The sequence below is a fragment of the Anoplolepis gracilipes genome, chromosome 17, assembly GCF_047496725.1.
Source record: "Anoplolepis gracilipes chromosome 17, ASM4749672v1, whole genome shotgun sequence".
NCBI classification, from domain to species: Eukaryota; Metazoa; Arthropoda; class Insecta; order Hymenoptera; family Formicidae; genus Anoplolepis; species Anoplolepis gracilipes.
In genome coordinates this window covers 1,524,216-1,543,438 of record NC_132986.1, presented here as the reverse complement: position 1 = coordinate 1,543,438, position 19,223 = coordinate 1,524,216, and the positions used below count along the sequence as shown (strand labels likewise).

General features: G+C 32.5%; 3 protein-coding genes across 8 annotated transcripts in view; 1 reads left to right on the top strand and 2 right to left on the bottom strand.

Annotated features, from left to right (window-relative positions):
- The first annotated feature begins 136 nt into the window (after positions 1 to 136).
- LOC140675146 (transmembrane protein 181) lies at positions 137 to 8,988 on the top strand. Its single transcript, XM_072909265.1, has 13 exons — positions 137 to 469; positions 1,452 to 1,639; positions 1,950 to 2,053; positions 2,176 to 2,325; positions 2,654 to 2,756; positions 2,890 to 3,043; positions 3,129 to 3,209; positions 3,843 to 3,942; positions 4,032 to 4,159; positions 4,559 to 4,708; positions 6,524 to 6,626; positions 6,994 to 7,224; positions 7,371 to 8,988. The coding sequence occupies exons 2-13, from the start codon at positions 1,464 to 1,466 to the stop codon at positions 7,502 to 7,504; spliced, it is 1,614 nt and encodes a 537-aa protein (XP_072765366.1). The 5' UTR covers positions 137 to 469; positions 1,452 to 1,463; the 3' UTR covers positions 7,505 to 8,988.
- Positions 4,818 to 6,190, bottom strand: LOC140675298 (uncharacterized). Its single transcript, XM_072909646.1, has 3 exons — positions 6,178 to 6,190; positions 5,537 to 5,958; positions 4,818 to 5,270 (listed from the first exon to the last, which is right to left on the bottom strand). The coding sequence occupies exons 1-3, from the start codon at positions 6,188 to 6,190 to the stop codon at positions 4,959 to 4,961; spliced, it is 747 nt and encodes a 248-aa protein (XP_072765747.1). The 3' UTR covers positions 4,818 to 4,958.
- Positions 8,989 to 9,186: 198 nt separating the features above from the next.
- The window catches only part of Pum (pumilio), an 86,986-nt gene continuing 76,949 nt past the window's right edge, over positions 9,187 to 19,223 (bottom strand). For all 6 annotated transcript variants that reach the window (XM_072909247.1, XM_072909246.1, XM_072909248.1 and 3 more), the window contains one exon: positions 9,187 to 19,163. In XM_072909247.1, the coding sequence (XP_072765348.1) occupies positions 18,830 to 19,163 (334 nt within the window). In that variant the 3' untranslated portion in view covers positions 9,187 to 18,829. The remainder of the gene's footprint in view (positions 19,164 to 19,223) is intronic.

Below are 19,223 nucleotides of genomic sequence, written 5' to 3'. Positions count from 1 at the left end.
TGCAATTTATTTCTTATCCCGTATCCAATCTTGATAAATTTATCGCTAATGCATATAATCGATTTTGATGTTTAGTTTCTCAAGACATATATAACAAGCAATGCTATTGAAACCTATTATCTAGCGATACAAATATTTCCTTTTATTTAACGTACCGTTTCTAACCCCTCCCTCCCTCCGCCCCCAATCAGTTAGCAACCCTAGTTCGCAACATATGACGTGAAAATCAATAGTGCGCGCGTCGCGCGATATCTTCGTACATATACCGCTCGCCGCTCGCGTTCGTGTGGTCGCTGTCGTATTTCCATCTCGCTTGTAGAATTTCGCGAAACTAATGTCAACGAATCCCTTATATATGCTTAATACAGCATCTTGTCCATGAAATTATTTCTGAATTATGCGGGCGGGTTATACTTATCAGGGGTACAGGTAGAAGTAGCAGCTAATACCACGCAGTAAAGTAAAGAAGGTGAGTTTCTTGTTTACATGCACGATGTGCATATATGTATAAATCTGTCGTTTATAATAAACTATATGTATATATTATTGCGATTAGTCCAATCGTTGTTTCGATAAATCAACGATAAATTAATTTTCTATAAAAAAATGACAGGTATCATGTATAAGGTATTATTTTTATCTTTCTTTTTTTTTTTTTAATTTCTCCTTTTTTATTTTAATTAATTAAAATAGATTTCTTATTTTTAATTAAAATTATAATTATAATTAAATAATTAACATTTTTTATTTTAATTAATTAAAATAAAATGGATAATATGCGTAACTAATTATAAGTTAAAATGAAACAAAATTTTATTTTTTTTATTTGATAAAAAGAACTTTGGAAGGATATATTTTATCCTTTATCCATTTAATGCAACTATTGTGTAACAATTTAGCAAAATATTTTCGTTATAAGTATGTATTTTTATAAATAGAAAACCATTTGATATTTAATGTCATGCTCGTGATTTATGTAAATTGTTATTTGATTTTTTGACACAACTAATAGAACTTTGAAGTGCATAAGTATATATATAAATAGTTTTACAGAGTTATATCTCATATCGGTTTTTGTAAATATCGAATTTATAATTTTTGTTCCTGAATTCTATAAAAATTCAATGTACTCTATGCAAAGAGAAAAATATATATTAATAATACATAAAAATATAATATATATATATATATATAGGATGTTTCAGAAATAGGCAGAACAATCCATAAGATGTTGATGCGAAGCATGTTGTCTGTAATAAATAAAAAATGTTTATAACTTGAAAAGGATGCATTTTTGGATCCACGACATTTATACGACTTTTCATCATCCTTACAATGAGTAGAATATTTTTCTCTTAAAGTTTGGCCGTCTATTTCTGAAACTGTATATCATGTAAAAATAAAATTAGATTCTAATTATTGACTGTAAAATAAAAAATGCACCTAATCAGAACACTAGGTACATGAAAAGAAATTCCGCGGAGAAGATAATGGATGGGCCCGGATTAGGATATTCCTATCATCTTCCATCCGCTGGTTGGAATCTCAAGGTCCGAAACGCACTGTCACAATTCAGTGATCTCTTTAGCGAATTTAACAAGTACATCGCGCCTGCTTATCATCATGATCGCTGCGAGAGGTGAGCAATTTTTCAAAAAATTATACTTAAAGAATTGAAAAAAACTTGATAGAAAAAAATAGCGACATTATTTTAAAACAATCCTTCTTTTATTTCTTATAATTAATAATATACAAGTATGTATGTGAACGTCACAAAAAAGCGAACGGATTTTTTTTCTATCAATTTGACATAATTCACGACGTTCATATTTATATTATAAGATGTCGCAAAATACTTTTTTTGTCACTAATATATTCATAATTAATTTACAAACTCTATATATTTTAGTTATACATCATTAATTTAAATTTGTACATTTATCGCGTAGATCAGTGCAGATGCGATTATATTCGATGCACAAGAGGGAATTTGTCATGGTGTTTGTTGCCTTTTTCGCCTGTTTTGGATTAGCAGTGTTTATCGGCCTCGCCGGTGAGTGTTTCAGCAATAATTTCTCAATTATCTTGAAATACTGTGTAATACTTGAGTAAATTAGTATTATTAATCTCACAAAACAATGATGAACCTGTTGAAAGATATTAACATTTTTAAAGGACCACCTATAACATCGACCAGCGAACAGAAAGCGCATCTAAACGGCAGCGAGATGGCCACTGGTCCATTTATCATGAAAACACCTTTGTTATCTACGTACAGCCAGCAATTATGGGTAATCGTCAAGCTATCGACATCAAATAACGATGGTAACGTATGATTTTTATTTGAACTAATAGCGGAAAATATAGCGTGCAACTCGATAACTAGGAGAATAGGATAATTACTCTTTTTTCACGGTAAATTTCTTGCTAATTTAATTTTTTTTCTCTTTAGATAAGTAATATATAAAATAAAAATAAATTATATGCAAGATTCTTAATTTTATAGAGATTACAGTTCTTACATCTCTACAATTACGATTTAATGAAAAGAAAACAAGATGCACTTCTTTTATATTCTGATATATAATCCATTGTCTTACTTTATATATAAAAAAACTATTATCAATAATCGGTGACAATTTCTTTTTTGTAGACGAAAGATATGACAAAGGTTTCCAAGTTAGCGTCTCCATAGACGGTATCACAGCTGACCGCAAGCTTGTGTCTGTGCTGCCTCCGGAAGCTGGACATAATCGGTACGAATGCTCTGGTATTACTTGATAATTGAACAAGTTGCAAGACAACAAAATTAATTTGAAAAAAGAACTTAAATGACATTTATAACAATGAGGAATAAAAATTATTAAAATTAGAATGTACGTTTTCCAGAACCAGACACCTGAAGTGCGAGAGACAATCCTGTGAAGAGCTAGTCGTCGCTCATCTCGGATTCCTTGATTATAGCTATTACATAATCACCGTTCGCTTCCATGGACTTGAGAGCTTCCATCAGCGGTACACGATACGAGAACTCACATTCTACGTCAGTAAGCACTGCACCCGAAATATGACCACGTCTGTCTCGACATGACAATTCCGAACCTTGTCTTTGTATTTTCTGTTCACAGTTTAAGAATTACAATCCGGCATTTACGCAGATCGAGATCTGGTTCCGATTGATCTTCTTACTGACCACGTTTGGAGTGATGGTAATCCTCTATTACTCACAATAATCACGATGATGACAACGCGTAAAACATATGATCAAAAGCCGTGTTTTTTTCTTTCGTGAAACTAAACAATCTTTGATATCAGAGATTGGTTTAAAAAAAGTCTTCTATTTCTATTAACATACTTGGCTATATCATTAAATATCATGGAATGAAAAAACTTTGATTTAACTTTTTAGTGCATCAGGTCGTTTTCAGAAAACTAATTAAATAGATATAAATTAAATAGATATTTTAATAACTAAATTTGAAATATTCTGTTTATTTTAAATGTTCATAATAAAAGAATATTATATATTATAGAAATTTAAATCACTTGAAAACAATTTACAGATATTTAATTTAATAGAAAGACTAATTTTATTTATTAATAATGAGATAAATCTTTTTTTTTTTTTAAGAAATTAGAAAAAAATTTTAAAGAACGAGAAAAAAATGTAGAAAAGAATTCATCGATTTTTTAGTCATCTTCAATCTCAATAATAAAGGACTCGCAGTGCCTCGCAAAATAAACTCAATCAATTCTTTTTAATTCGGCCTAATTTTGATTTCTTCTTGAAGAATTAAAACTCGCTATAGAAACTGAAAGAAGAAAAATGTATCCGCTTTCAGTGCTGGTTTGGTCATTCGCTTAGAAAGTATCCACTACACGATTGGTCGATAGAGCAAAAGTGGATCTCCATACTTCTTCCATTACTGATTCTGTACAATAGTAAGTGCTCTTGAGATTATGACGTTGTTCTTACAAATTCTTATATATATCCTTATAATTTTTAATATTGTCGAATTTTATCTAAACAGATCCATTGTTTCCAATGACGTTCTTGGTAAACTCTTGGGTACCCGGTATGCTGGACGCGATCCTACAAACGACTTTTCTTTGTGCCATTCTTATGTTCTGGCTGTGCGTCTACCACGGCCTCAGACAGGTATTGATATTCGAAAGTCAAAAGCGGAATAATTAATTAATCGCTGCAATAATCTTAATGTAATTCAAGACCGAAATAAAAGACTATATTATCTGGCTAATTTGTTACATATACATGTATATTACGTATCTCAATATTATTATATTAAATTAATAAAAATACATTTTTTTTATTAAATAAAAGATTTTTTTATTAATAAAAGATTTTAATTTGCGATATTTCTTTCGTTATTTAGACTATTACTAACGGAAATTGTTATGAAAAATTTGCATTTTATATTATTATACTTTTTTTTTTTGTTGTACATATAATTGCGAATTTATCCTGTACATTTTTACTTATTACACATGTCAAATTGTTGTTAATTGATTCTGATTAACGGTTCATTTATTTGTTTAGAATGAGAGACGGCTCATCACGTTTTATCTGCCCAAGCTCTTAGTAGTAGGTATGTTATGGGGTGCGGCACTGACCCTCGCCACGTGGCTTCGTTGCACCGAGCTGGAGGACCCCACTTATAATTACGTTCTCGATACATCGAATTACTATGTAAGTGTAACGCCAATTAATACAGTTGATTACAAATAGAATATTATCATAGCCTATTATATGCGATACGTTTGATAAAACGTATTATTAATATATCATTATGTCATTATGTAAAAAAAATAATGTATCTTTTCGCGACGTTTTAATATCTGTTTTTCGATAGATGCGTTTATACATTTAAAAAAATTTTTTTATTTTTAAAACTCAGTTATCAATTTGCGACACCAAAGCAGCGTTGCATCTTACAATCTCAGCAATTTCGACAGTTCGAGTTGTAAGACCAGTCGCAAACCTGGAGACGTGAATTAAAGTAAAGTCCGGCGGGACACGCTTGTAACCGCGGCGTTCCCCAATCGCACTGATAAAAACGATCACATAGAAAAGGATGTGGCAGTAAGTTCGGATAACGAGGCGGGCATCGTGGAAACGGTCGCGGGCAATCGATCAAGGATAAGTCGCAGCTGGCCTGCCAGGGCCAGTCGCACACCTGGAGAACGGGATTGAAGTGCAATTCCTTCGGACATTCGAACAGCATCGGCACGCCCCAGTCGCATTTGTAGAACTTAAATGAAAAATGTGCACACTTATATGATATTTAAACCATCACTGATAGAACATTTCTTAATTTATTGTGGATGGTAAAAAAAGGAGAGTTAATTAAACTTGACAGGCACAAATCGATAATGAAAGTATTCCTCAGCTGACATTTCATGGAAAAAACTTTACTGAAATTAAATACTCAACAAGTTGGAAAGATAGATGTATAAAAGTTAGTAAAGCGAACCATTTTATAGAAAATGTCAAATTTTTTTTTACAAGGAAACTTACCAAGCTGCAGTTGGTCGAATGAGGTAGCAACACCTGATGTTCGTGGTGAGCGAAATCGGTACACGGATTTTCCTCTTCCGCATCAATCATGTTTAGATTTTTCACGACGTTGATCTTGAGCTTCACCTCGCACATCGCGGCATCGGGATTGTATTCGTGTACCTGGTAACGTCGTACACGGTTCTTGTAATTCATCGAATCTTTTGCTAATGGTGGACACAAAAGCTGCATCGTGCAGCTTACTTGCAGCGGCTTCGAGACGCTATATTCCGCGATGTCTCTCCGCAATTCCGTCGGGCATTTAACAATCGTGCATAATCCGCTGATTCTTAGTAAAACTTCCAGAATAACAATGCTGATCACTGATTGTGAGACAAACGGTTGATTATTAATTGACGTGAATAGTGATACAAAGAGTTTATCTTTGTTATTTCGAGATACAAAACTTGATGAATTAAAATAAATGTAAAATAAAATTATACATTGCATATGTTTAAATAAACGATTTTGTGAAAAAGAAACTGATATTGACCGAAATTTATTATTTGGTCAAAAATATATAAAATATATATAATTATACATGAAAAATAATAAAAATACATTTTTCATTGTATCCCTTTAAAAGTTGAAGAAATATTTACCGAATTGTCTCATATTCACGTATTGATAGATCAAATATATTTTTATTGTTGTTCCGTCTCAATGTTGCAAAACATCTAATACTGCTTCTAACTCCTTCTGTTCTTGTTGTATACACAGATCGAGTCACGAATCAGTACTAAATAATTTCTCATCGGCTAGTGCCTCTTTCAAGATTACCAGTCCTCGATCTTTATTTGGCATCGCATCGAAAGCGGTCGTAGAGATCGAAACTGGTCTATGAAATGTGGCAAAGAGATGTGATATTAATGAACGATGAACGAGCGATATCACTTATAACAAAGAATATATTGTACATTACATGTGCTGTTCTTAATATGTTTTCAGGGCTTCAAAGTATTCTTCTTCACAGTTGGTGGCTTCTATATCGCATACTTGTTGCTTCTTATATTGAAGGCATACAGTGAATTACGATCTATGCCATACTTTGGCAAGTATACCTTTTCAATCTACATTAAGACTTTCATTTGGTAAAAATGTAATCTGTCATATAATGTATTATTATATTTTTAATTTTTTTTACAATGTATTATATAAATAAAACAATTCATATAAATATATAAAAATAATATTCGACAAAGTAGAAGGAACAATTTATATCGTGTTTATTTCAATAAAAAGTAATCTTAAGAGTATCTATGCTTTTACATATTTTTTATATCAAAATTTGATGTAAATATCTAGATAATAGAGAGATTCCTTTTTTTATTGTAAAAATGATTTCAAGATTAATTATTTGCAGTTTTGAAATATTCGTAATTACTAGCGATATTTAACGGGCAATTTGCGTTTTGCAGATCTTCGTTTGCGGTTCTTGACATTACTCGCCGCGGTGGTTGCCGGTGTTTGCAGTTTGGTCACGGCTCGTCAATTCGGAGCCGGTGTATTAGAAGACAGTTTTGCCTCTCGTCTCTCCACTTATTATCGCACATCCGCGCAATTCATGGCCCTTTATGGTCTCCTCAATTTTTATTTGTACACCATGGCGTACGTTTACGCGCCCGCACTCCAACAGGTTTACGGACAACGTAAGTATCTTGAAGAAGCCATCTTCAATAGCACTCCTTTTGCGTATCTAATTATGTCATTTATAATATGTCAAACATATATAGAATAGATCTACATGTTCTTTTATTTATGCTAAAGCACAATTTCTTTATTGCGTTTATTGCAGATTCATCGATAACGAAAGATAATCCTGCATTCTCGATGTTTAACGATTCAGAGGAAGAAGTTATATATGGCTCGGACGAAGATAGTCGGCGACCACTGACTCGCGTTCCACGAAACGCAGAGGATAGTGACTGAAGGCCTTAAAAAAAAATTTAGTAACCCCCTACGCTAAGCGTAGGGTAGATTTGTTAAGCCAAGAAATAATGAGGGAAGTAAGACAGAAGTTTCTAATTCGATGAATATTTCTAGTCTGATTCGCAGTCGTACTGCCGTCATTAAATGCTGCAAAAGAGAAAAAACTGAAAATGTGCATAGGTAGTTTGTTAAATAAACAAATATTAATTTTAAACGAGGATTTGTCATGTTTCTTGCAGTATTCAAGAATGATATATACTGTATATAAACTATATACGCTAATATGAATTTATGTATCGTGTAGAAGTAAAACGTAAGAATTGATGGAAAGAATATGGAATCGAAATGACGAACATATAGAGAAAAAAAAATTTTAAAAAAGGGTTTTAGAAAATTTTTTAAATAATATTTATTTTAACAATTGTAAACTTAATACTTTTGTACACAAAACTCCCCTTAATTTCTTTTGAATTATTTATTTTTATATAACGAAATTACAGAGGCAAAGAGTCTGGTATCTTTTTTTATTTTGCAAATAAATAAGATAACAGAGATTTTAATTTGTGATTCGCGATATTGAATTTTGTTATGTGCATTTATTTATTCATAATTTTAAAATTTTGTTCTGAAATTCTACTTTCAATATTCTGTTTTTTATCGTAACACTTACGATGATATTTTTCAAGATATACTTTTCACAACTAGTTTTACGATGTACGATATAACGTTCGTTAAAAAAGAAAGATAAATATTGATAAGAGCCAAACTCTATTATATTACGTTATATATTCGTAAGATATTACCATAGTTTTTATACAAGATGTAATTAACTATTTGGTATGGCAAGAAAGTTTAATACGAATAATAGATATAGCGTCTCTGTAGTATATTGTTATATAATAAAACATTATTATTTATTATTATTACATAAAAAATATGCGTGTAAGAATATACGGATGTATTTTATATCTGTTAAATTTTTTAAAATTTATTTAAGATGATTTTAAGAATTCGCAACATGTTTTACAGTTACGGCTATGCTTTCTAATAGCGATAATAATGATTACTTATTGATAATTATTCTCTTTTTTATTACAAGATTTTCGAAAATCTATCATGTAAACAAAAATTTGTTCAACAAAAAAATCAATAATGCCTTAATAATTATCGTTTCTTATCACTGTTTATATGTTGTAACACATACGACGCTTGCAATGTATCTAATAAAAAAATCATACGAATCTCTAGAATAATTATTGTCCAATTAGTCTGCAACATTTAATTCAAAATACTTTATTGTATATTTTTTTCCGTTTCTTTGATTCGGCGATCGCAATTCTTTATCAATTTCATATCGTAAAATAAAAATGTAGAGGTTGACAAAGAGAGGGTGAAAGAGAAACTCCTTAAGATTTATAAATCATAAAATACTTGCAATTATAAGAAACAATTTTTGTATCATTTTATGGCATTTCAAATTCTAATTAAATTTGATTTTAACTATATATATATATATAACAGTATAATTATAATAATTATATATATTGTGCCTTTTATATATATTTGACTACATGTTTACATGTATACTCTAATTGCAATATAAGATATTTTTTTTTAGATTTTAATCTTAATATTTTAGATACTAAAAAATTACGAGACGCAGGGAAATAGAAAAGAGACAATTTGCCATTCAATGTATGGTTTTATATCATAATGTTATTACAGAAATGGTATTTCATAATAATTAAAAGTAATAGTAGTTTATTGGTGAATCACTCGCACTGGTGCGCCGGCGGATTGATCATTATCGCGTGATCATCATCGCTTTCATATCAATCGACGCGCGCGCACACATTTTTTTTTTCTTTTGTTCAATTACATTTTCTTTTTGCATCAAATCTTCCCTTTTTTCATCATTATCATTATTATCATCATACATAATGGAAAAAAATGTTACATTTGTACAGCCATCATATACATGTTACATTTAGAATACCGTTAATCCATTATCCACTTTTTTTTGTCTCGTTAAATGTGTGTATAGAGAGAGAGAGAGAGAGAGAGAAAGAGAGAAAGAGAGAGAGAGTATCATGTGTTCCTTTTTTTCTCTCGGTGTGTGTATGTATGTATATGTGTGTCTTGATGTGTAAATATATGCCTATTTAATGAGAATGAAATGCTATATAGTCTCAACACAAACTACCAGCACGGCTCTCTGCATCGTATAATCGATCACTAGGAGGTGGATTTCCAGAAAAATTCGTAAGCAAAAAATTCACAGGAATTCGAAAATTATACTTTTACATCAAATTTATATATATGTATATTGAATAAAGAGAATAAAGAGAGAAAAAAGTATGAAACACGTATGTATGTAACGCACATAGACTACAATCTCAGCCTCCTGTAACAATGTAGATTGCCCTACGTGCAATTTGTATTAAATCTAGAGAGTGTGACGAAGAGAGATATATAGAGATGACAATAAATAAGATCTAAAAGTAGATAGTAGTATTTTTCGCTGCGTATAAAAAAAAAAAAAAAAGACAAAACTCAAGCAAGACGAAAGCAATACATGTGTGTAATTATTTGTAAACGATTAATCAATACAATAATCACTGCATCTACTTAGTCGTAATACGTAGCCGTTTTCAGCACGAGAAAAAATCTTATTTATCACTCTACTCAAGTATGTATAACCTTCCTTAATTGATTATTTATAACTTTATTTACTTCATTATTTCAATGCGGCGGACCGTTACCGAGACAATTCTAAGATAATAACTCGATAGATCTCTAATCCTCAGTGTATATGTATGTGTTTGTGTGTGTGTGTATAAAATGCAGTACATTGTCTCGCGGCTTTTTTTTTTATATAATTGAGAGATGAAGAGAGGGAGAAAGAATCAAACTAAATATTAATTAAAGTAGGCAGGCGAAAGACGTCCGCTTATATGCGCGGAAAACAGTGTGCAATCGTCTCCTATAATAGATCATTAAATTAATAAAATCAAAATGCAAATACACGATAAAACAATAAAGTCGAAAAAAATAATCGTAAAACGAAATGAACGAGATTGGTTTACGAATCGATCAACGGTTCAAGACCACGAGCGCGATAAATTCGTCGACTGCGATCAGAAATTAAAAATGCGAAATTATTATATATATTGTGCAAAAAAAAAAAAAAAAAAAAACCAAGACCAGAGTCGCTGTCAAATTGTTCTTGAACCTGTTCGAAACGCTAAATAGTTTTTCTTTGCTCGTATAATAATGGTGCAATTATTACAAATTATTATCTAGCTATTAAATTACATGTTGAGAGAAACGTTATTATCACCTTAAAATGCGTTTTTTTTTTTTAAATGTACGAATTAAAAGCACATCGGTTAAAATTTCTTATTCCGACTGAATAAAATTCACGTTGTAATATTACGCAATAAAATTTTACCTGTTAATTGTGATTATCTTTAGATTGAATTGAACTTTACAATTGCGTTTCTCATAAATTGGAATCTATATCGTATTTGTTTAGCATTTTCATATAAGAGTGATACCTATACCGCAATTTGTTGTAATAAACAAATGTAATTTTCAAACATTGACAGTAACGTTAGCTTATTCAACAGATTTAACAGAATAATTACACGACAATATAATGACAATACTTGGAGTGATTTTAAGTGAACTCATAAATGTACTCCAAGTAGCTTTTCTCTATTTCTTTTTAATTTTATACACGTATTCGATAATATAAACAAATTACAATTACAATTATAAAGATGACAAATGATTATTTATGTGTCCTTCCTATATCGCGCTGTCGCCGCGAACCGTTGTAACAGAGAATGAAATAAAATTCTGAAATATAAATCGAATAAAGATGGAGCGTAAAACAAAATCGAAGAAACGCTTTCCAATGACAAACAATCGTATTGACACTTGCTTAGAGCGTCATTTAAATATCTCGAAACACATTTCGAAGATTTAGCCAGCGTGTTAATCGGTCGAGTCTTATCGCCGAATATATTTTTTTTTTTTTTTATTAAACGAATCTGAGTTTCTTTTATTACGACAAATGTGTATGTAGTTTATCGTGTCTTTCGTGAAGTGGCGGAATATAACGAAGACTTTGTCCACACTATTTAACGCATCTATAAGTTTGCCTCCGAAAAATGCTCCCTCATTAATTCGCTTTCTTTTTCTTTTTTTTTTTTTTTGCTTAAATAATACAATGACATTTTTCTCTTTTTATCTACTTGCACTGTTCTGCCTGTTTGTAAAAAACATTGTCGAAAATGATCATTTTTTTTCTTCAATGGCTATTTCATCGTCTCTACGTTCTATACACTAATATACAAGTTATGTAATTTTGCCTTTCTTGTAATCCGTATGCCTGTCCGTTTCACTTATCTAATTATCTGTTAATATGGAATACATCTCTTGCGGCTGTTTTTCTTTTCCTTTTATTTCCCTCTGCATCTATCGCGTGTGTCTCAGACAGCGCACCACTGGCCCGTATATTTGTTACGCACCTTACACGAATATTCTGGCGAAATAACGATTCCTTTATTAATAATGAAGAATTTAACGCATTGCGGGCCGAGATATGTGCGTATCGTAATCGATCGACGGTGATGTATTCAATTGATAATACATCTGATCGCAAAATTTTACAATTTCGACACATATTTTAAAGATATTTTGTCCAGACGAATTTCTCGTTTCTTCGCGGGATAATGTTCGTGCGTTTATTATAAGAGCCAGTGACGGATACGAACAGCGTTACGCATACATATATGACATATATCAGACAAATATATACGAGATATTTATATATATATTTAATATATACGTTTGATATATATACGAAATATATATATACTTAATTAGCCCTGCGATTCCGTATTGTTGTGTACGTGTTATTCGCGTGTGTAAAAGCACGTGTGTCGGTGGAGGAGACGGAGGCGGAGGCGGTGAAGGAGGAGCATGACTATGAAATGATGAGAATAGCGCGCTACTGTACATCAGTCTTAATATCAGGGCGCACCATTCCCGTTGATGTTCGCTTGCTTATCCCTCTTTGCAATTTTACAATATCGTCGGTCTTATAAAAAAAAAAAAAAAAAAAAAAAAAAAAAAAATCTCATTAATTTCTCTTTAATCATAGACAATCCCATTTTAATAGTTTCATCTAAAAATTTTCTTTGAATTTGATATATAAATGTGACTGTAGTTACTGAAGAAAACTAAATTCTAATAAGTTACATCATTAGATGTCTTTTTTTTCATATACATAATACTATTTAATGTAATTATATACATATTTTAATATTTAATTATACTATTATATATAAATACATGTATAAAACATACGATTAAAGTTCATGAAAACAAAATTTTACAATTCTAATTATAATATCGCTTATTAGGGATACTATAATAAAGAAATTAAAATATAAAATTAAAAGAAAAAAATTTTATTTATCGCTGAATTTTTAAAATGTCAATGATTTTTTTCTTTTCAAGACCGACGATATTCGAGAAAGAGCTAAAGGCCCTTCAGTCGAGCAAACAACTGTTCATATACCAGCGCCGTGGCAGTTGAATCCGGTGGGTGTGAGATGAACATGGGCAATCGCAATATGTTAACTTGTCAGTTTTTCGATCTGTCTTAAGATTGCACAATCGCTTTTTGCAAGTATGCGCACGTGGTATCATGTATATATTCGCATATGTATATGTGTGCACGTTCGGTATTTACGTACCGTGGTGAGTACGAAGTGCTGTATATGTAATATGCGAGTGTGTACCTGTTGTTTGTGTGCGTTTGTGTGTGTGTACTTGTATGTTTGTCTGTATATGTCTGCAAAGTGGGAGGTCGCAGATCCTTCATATATATATGATACAATTAGCGTGTAGTATTAAAATCATATACAATTGTTACAATATTTAAATAGTACTTATTACATATATATATCATACCGATAAGGCTTAGATATACATATACAGATATATATATGTATACATATATTTATATATATGTATAATCAATATTTATAGGGCTGCTTAATCTGATGCCTTAATGCTTTAATGTCCCGGTGAGAGAGAGAGAGAAGGAAAAGCCTTTCGGTCGCGTTTTGCGAGTCGATTCTTAAAGGATAGAGAAGAAAGCGGCCAAAGGAGGATTGAGAGAATAGGAGGAGAAGGAAAAGGAAGCAGCGGAAAGAGAAAAAGGGACAATTGAGCCTCAAGTATAAATGTTCAAAGGGAATGGAGTGGATATATGTATAATACAGTTATCACGGCGATGCTGCACTTTCGATCACTGTATATGACAAATTCAATGTCTTATTAAAAAAAAATCGTGTATATTTTACATGTCAAAGTTGATTTTTAAAATCTAAAATTATTTTCAACATTATAATATTCAGAAACATGACGACTTTGATTTCAATATCTAAAAATATCAATTTTTCAATTATTCAATAATTTATAAATAATGAATTAAGAAATCACTTTTTAGGCAAAGATAAATTAAATTAAATTCATAATTTATTTGTTTTATATTTCTCTGTTTTTATTGAATTTATATATCAAAGAATTGAATTTCTTATATGCAGTGATATTTTGCTTGTACAAAATTCTTGTCCTTTGTCACTTATACATATTTTCGCCTTCGGACATACATTGTTTAAAAATGCGCGTCGCTTTAAAATATTTTATCGCCGAAATTTTCGCACACCATTATATTAAAATAGTAGCGAAAATGTCCCAAAAATTTATACGGGGGAATTGGATGTGAATCAACCGCTTCTCCCTTTGATCCTCTTTCACAGTTAATAGTTTACGTCGAGTTTATGCGACTTACAAGTCACGGTATCCAAGACAATATACCATAATAATATATATATGTATAATAGTAAAAACGATACACAATAAATTTGTAATTCACATGCTCGTAAAGAGAAAATTAAATTTGTTCGAGACTAATGAAATTTCGAAATGAGCCCAGTCTGGAATCAACGTGATTTGTAAATCCGGCCTCAGGAAGTATATAGCTGACGAAAGATGCAATAAAGCGAAAGATCGCGTGATTTCACCGGTCCGTTTTTTCTTTCTTTTTTTTTTCTTCTTTACATACAATAAACGCATTTACGGGAGAGCAGCGTCTCGTCAGCGATATCGTATTTTTTTCGCACTATATAAAAAATTTACACTATTTATATAATTAAAAATCGATAAGAAGTTCTTTTCTTTTTTCTCCTTTTGGTACAAGAGGGAGGCTTAAGTAGATATATGACGACAGAGCGCTAGGTAAATGCGATTTCTATGTCTAAACGTTTATACCAAATTTTGACAGAGATTTTATCAACGGGGAGGAAGGGAGAGAGAGTGTAGAGAGAAAGAGAGAGAGGAGGGGGGGGGGGAGAGGTAGAGAAAGACAGATAGGAGAAACGTGACAATCGGAAAGATTAATGAGAAATGTATTTGGAATATGCTATACCATATTTATAAATGTGTTATGTGTGCCGAGTTTACATGCGTATATGTATATGTATATATGTATATATGCATGTGTATATGTATATGTATATATATGTATATGCTTGCAGGGAGGGGACATATAATATATGCATGCGTATATACATATATTTACATATACTTAGCGTGATTAATAATAGCGGGGGGGGGGGGGGAATGAGTAATCAAATAGAAGGAAAGGGGGGGACCACCGTTAATCAAAACAATATTCGATAGTATATAGTATAATAATAGTAATAATAATACAATATACCATAATAATATATATATGTATAGAATAATAATAGTAATAAAAGTATATGATAGGTAAGTCGAGTAAATCTTACATTAGCTGATAAGACATGAGAGAGATTTTGCGTTCGACTTTCGCTTCGTATCGTTTTTTGTTAACGTTTTCTCGCTTAATTTTTATTACCTTGCTTTGCTTTATACGCGGTTCGACGGGTGATTGATGGATTACTATTACAGATGAGAGGCGCGGTTTTTTTTTCTCGACCTTTAATTTACAAGATGACGCGCGCGCGATTATTACACGGATGAAGGAACTATTTTTTTTTTTTCTCGTCGTTTCCCTTAAACATTATAAACACGTTTTACACTGTCTCTCGCGTTTATTTATAATAATTCGCTGCGTTTTAACGGTTTATACAGATCCTGTGTCCTGTCGACTGAGGATGAGGTGGCGGTTGGAATGTCTGTCTATATTCAAGAGAGGTTTATCAACCATACGTCTCGCCTTTTTATAACATGTCAATCGTGTGTGTATGTCTTGTGTGTGTCTTTGTGTATGTGTGCTTGTATATTAACATCTAACAAGCGCGTGTTCTCAGCGATTTTCAAAAGAGTCGCTACTGCCGAGAAAGAGCAAGGACATGTTGCGCGATATTTGCATAGTATCGTATCTTTTTTGCGACATCGATCGATGACGAAATGTATTTATGTACTTTTTGTCGCGTGTTCGTTCGCTATCACATTTTGCGATGACATTTTGAGAGCAATCTTCGCTTGGAACAAAGAGAGATAGAAAAGGTACTTAGGAATTTGTCAATTTCATTAATAAATCGTTATTTACAATATCTTACAAAGAAAACTGCTACACATGCTTCCTTTCTTCCTTTTTCTTCTTTTTCTTTTTTTATACACAGTTAAATGTACAAGCATTTTTAATTTTAGTTACTGACAATTTCTACATATTTAATATCAACAAAATATATCATATACATTAAATGAGGAAAAAAAATGATTGATATAATCGAGAAAAAAGTTATGTATAAAAAATCTGTTCAAAAAGGTCCTTATGTTAACAGCATTTGCGTTTGCCTTTTCTCGTTTTCGTAAAACGCGTGTGCGATCCTATGGAAAATGGCTGAGAGTATACGCTCCTTTTCTTTCAATCGTCGGTCTATAATACAATTAAAATGTTGCGTGTATACGTGTATATATGCATATCCGAAGAGATAAAGGGGAGAAAATGACGCGAACGGATTATAGATACACATGCGTTGTGCACGATTTCCTGACATTTTTGTTTCTCAAGAACGCGTTATATCATTTATACAATGTACAATGGTCTTCGGCTTTCACGTTCTACGAACGATAGCTGCAAATTATTTTGAGGGAGAACACGGAAGGGGGATTGATGTCATTATTTATATATATATGTATATAGATATAAATACACACACACACATATATATATATATATAATATATACATATATATGTATGTATATATAAATGATTTTTTTCTCCTGATGTAATTCCATGAAAGTAATGTTTCTATTTTACAATTGAATACTTTGAAAAAAAATGTAAATCGGTTGAGTTAGAAGAGAGGGACAGAGGAGGAGCGTAACTTATCGGTTAGGACAGCAGCGTTAGAACGTAAACCATATTTAAATTTAATATAATTAGTAATTAGTATAATACATAATATTCACAGACCGTCAAAAGTAGGGGGGAAAAAAGTTCCCGTGAGAAATAAAATATTCTTTGAATTTATCGGTCCTCGCATATTTCGGATATTCGTATCTATACACATTTGTTATTTATATCACAATTTACAAAATTCGAGGATCTCTTAAGAGGGCTCTAAGGATGGGATACGGGACAGCGGAAAATGCGAAAAGGAGGGAGGGGGGGAGAAAGAGTAGGAAAAGAAATATTCTTTGTGGAAGTTTTACAAACCTGAAAATGAACAGAGGCGAACAACAGAGAATAAACAATCCGTTGTTGTCTCCATTTATTTCTTTTTTTTTCACTTTTGCTTTCTTTTCCCTCTGCATGTATGCGTACGTAATTATATTCGAAAATCAAAGCACAAAAAAAGAAAGAAGAAAAACCTATTCTTATTTAGAAATTTTTAAGATTTAAAGATTATCTCGATGTAAAACGAAAAAAAGGAGAAAGAAAACTAAAATAAACAACAAAATAATCGCTCTTTTGTGTGTAAACATTCCAAGTAGTCTCAGGAGGACAAATTGATGGTCAGGTCAGGTCCAGGTCAGGTCCAGGGATCGGTACCCGATTTTCATTCCCATGTCAAACGCTATGCTACATTTAAACAACATATCTATAACTTCTAATCTTCTACTTCTCAAGTTTTACCTTATTCTCTCATCTGCTGACTCTCATCGATCGAGCGAATACCGCGCGTTAAAAATAATACTAAAGCAGCACTTTTGCGTGTAAAAGAGAGGAAAGCGGCGCGGTATACGCAGGATCGGGAACGTTACACATACGCGCGGCGTGTGAGTACGTGTGTATGTGTGTGCTACAACCCTCCTACAAGTCGATATAAATGCATACAGCACTAAGACCTAAACTTCCTCTAAAACTGTCCGTGATTTTATCGTGCCGCCCTCGTAGAAGCGTGTATAATGTCCGTCGAGTATATAATCTCAACGAGCCGCGCTTTATTTATCCATAACTCCATTTTGTTTACTTTCGCCGGGGATAGTATTCTATTTTTTTTCCCTCGAGCGTTGAATTGAGAGAACTTAAACGAATCTAAATAATCCAGCATGTGACACTGCACGATAATCTAATAATCGAGCGATTTTTTTTTTTCGAATCTATACGAATTGTATGAGACACAAAATAGCTTAGCTTAGCTCAACTCAGTTCAGTTTAGTTTAGTTCAGTTCAGCTCAGCTCAGCATGTGCCGCGGCTATAATATTTGAAACTCATCGAGCCGATTGCCATGATACATTATTCGCAAATCGATAATTGTAGTGCGACTTCCACTCAGTGTACTCGTTAACGCGAGTATTTCTCTACGCATGTGATATTCGCCCGCGCAGGGGTACGTTTTGCAAAACGATAGAAAAATGCGCTACAATGTATCCTTCGTTTCTGTGAACTGTCTTTCGTGGGGTTTTCATTAAAATAAACTCGTCGTGTGCCGTCTGATCTCGCGTTGCCCGGGTCCCGAAGAAACTGGTATTACTGTACAAGTATTATCATCGATTTCGCGATTGCAAAAATAAAAAAAACAAAATCGTATATTAGCAAATTTCTCGCGAAAAATCATCTTCAAAGCTTTCGCTCTTTCTTCTTTCGCCTTCGAGAACACGGGGCAAAACGAGAAAAACAAAACGAGGGATCGTTGAAATTCGTCATTCCTATCGATAGATAGAACAGATCTCGCTAAAGTAAAAGTAAGACAGACAGTAGTAACGCACGTCTGTGACATGCGGAAGTTTTGTTTTGGTTGCCTCTTTTTATATCGATTTTCTTCTTCCTTTTGATGACAGAAGTTAACCTCGTGCGCATGCACGTTTATAAACCTGTTACCTGCGCTGGCTGCTGGTTCGACGTCGAGACCGGACCGGACGCGGCGGACGCAGGCGGTCCGATCGGACCGAGATCGCTGCCTCCGCTGCTCGTCGACGTACCAGTCGGCGTTGCTCCCACTCCCATCGCCGAGGCGGTCTTCATAAAGAATTTTTCCAGTTTGACAATAATGTGTTTGCCATAAGTGTATTTGCGTAAACTTCCCAGATGCGGTCGAATCTTGTGCATCAGTATCTTGCGCTGCGCTGGTTCCGCCACGTCAATCATCTTTTGCACGACGTAATTGGCATATTGATCCTTCATCATTACGTTCAATGCGCTGTGTGAGAAAAAAAAACATTAATCTCCGTAGACTTCACACGATAACACCTATTTAAAA

What these genes read in the sequence shown, in the direction of transcription:
- LOC140675146 (XM_072909265.1), top strand. Translation starts at nt 1,464, where the DNA reads ATGAAAAGAAATTCCGCGGAGAAGATAATGGATGGGCCCGGATTAGGA. An exon ending in ATCGACATCAAATAACGATG is followed by an intron (nt 2,326 to 2,653) that starts GTAACGTATGAT and finishes TCTTTTTTGTAG; the next exon opens with ACGAAAGATATGACAAAGGT. An exon ending in CCGGAAGCTGGACATAATCG is followed by an intron (nt 2,757 to 2,889) that starts GTACGAATGCTC and finishes TACGTTTTCCAG; the next exon opens with AACCAGACACCTGAAGTGCG.
- LOC140675298 (XM_072909646.1), bottom strand. An exon ending in ATTCGACCAACTGCAGCTTG is followed by an intron (nt 5,271 to 5,536) that starts GTAAGTTTCCTT and finishes TTTTCATTTAAG; the next exon opens with TTCTACAAATGCGACTGGGG.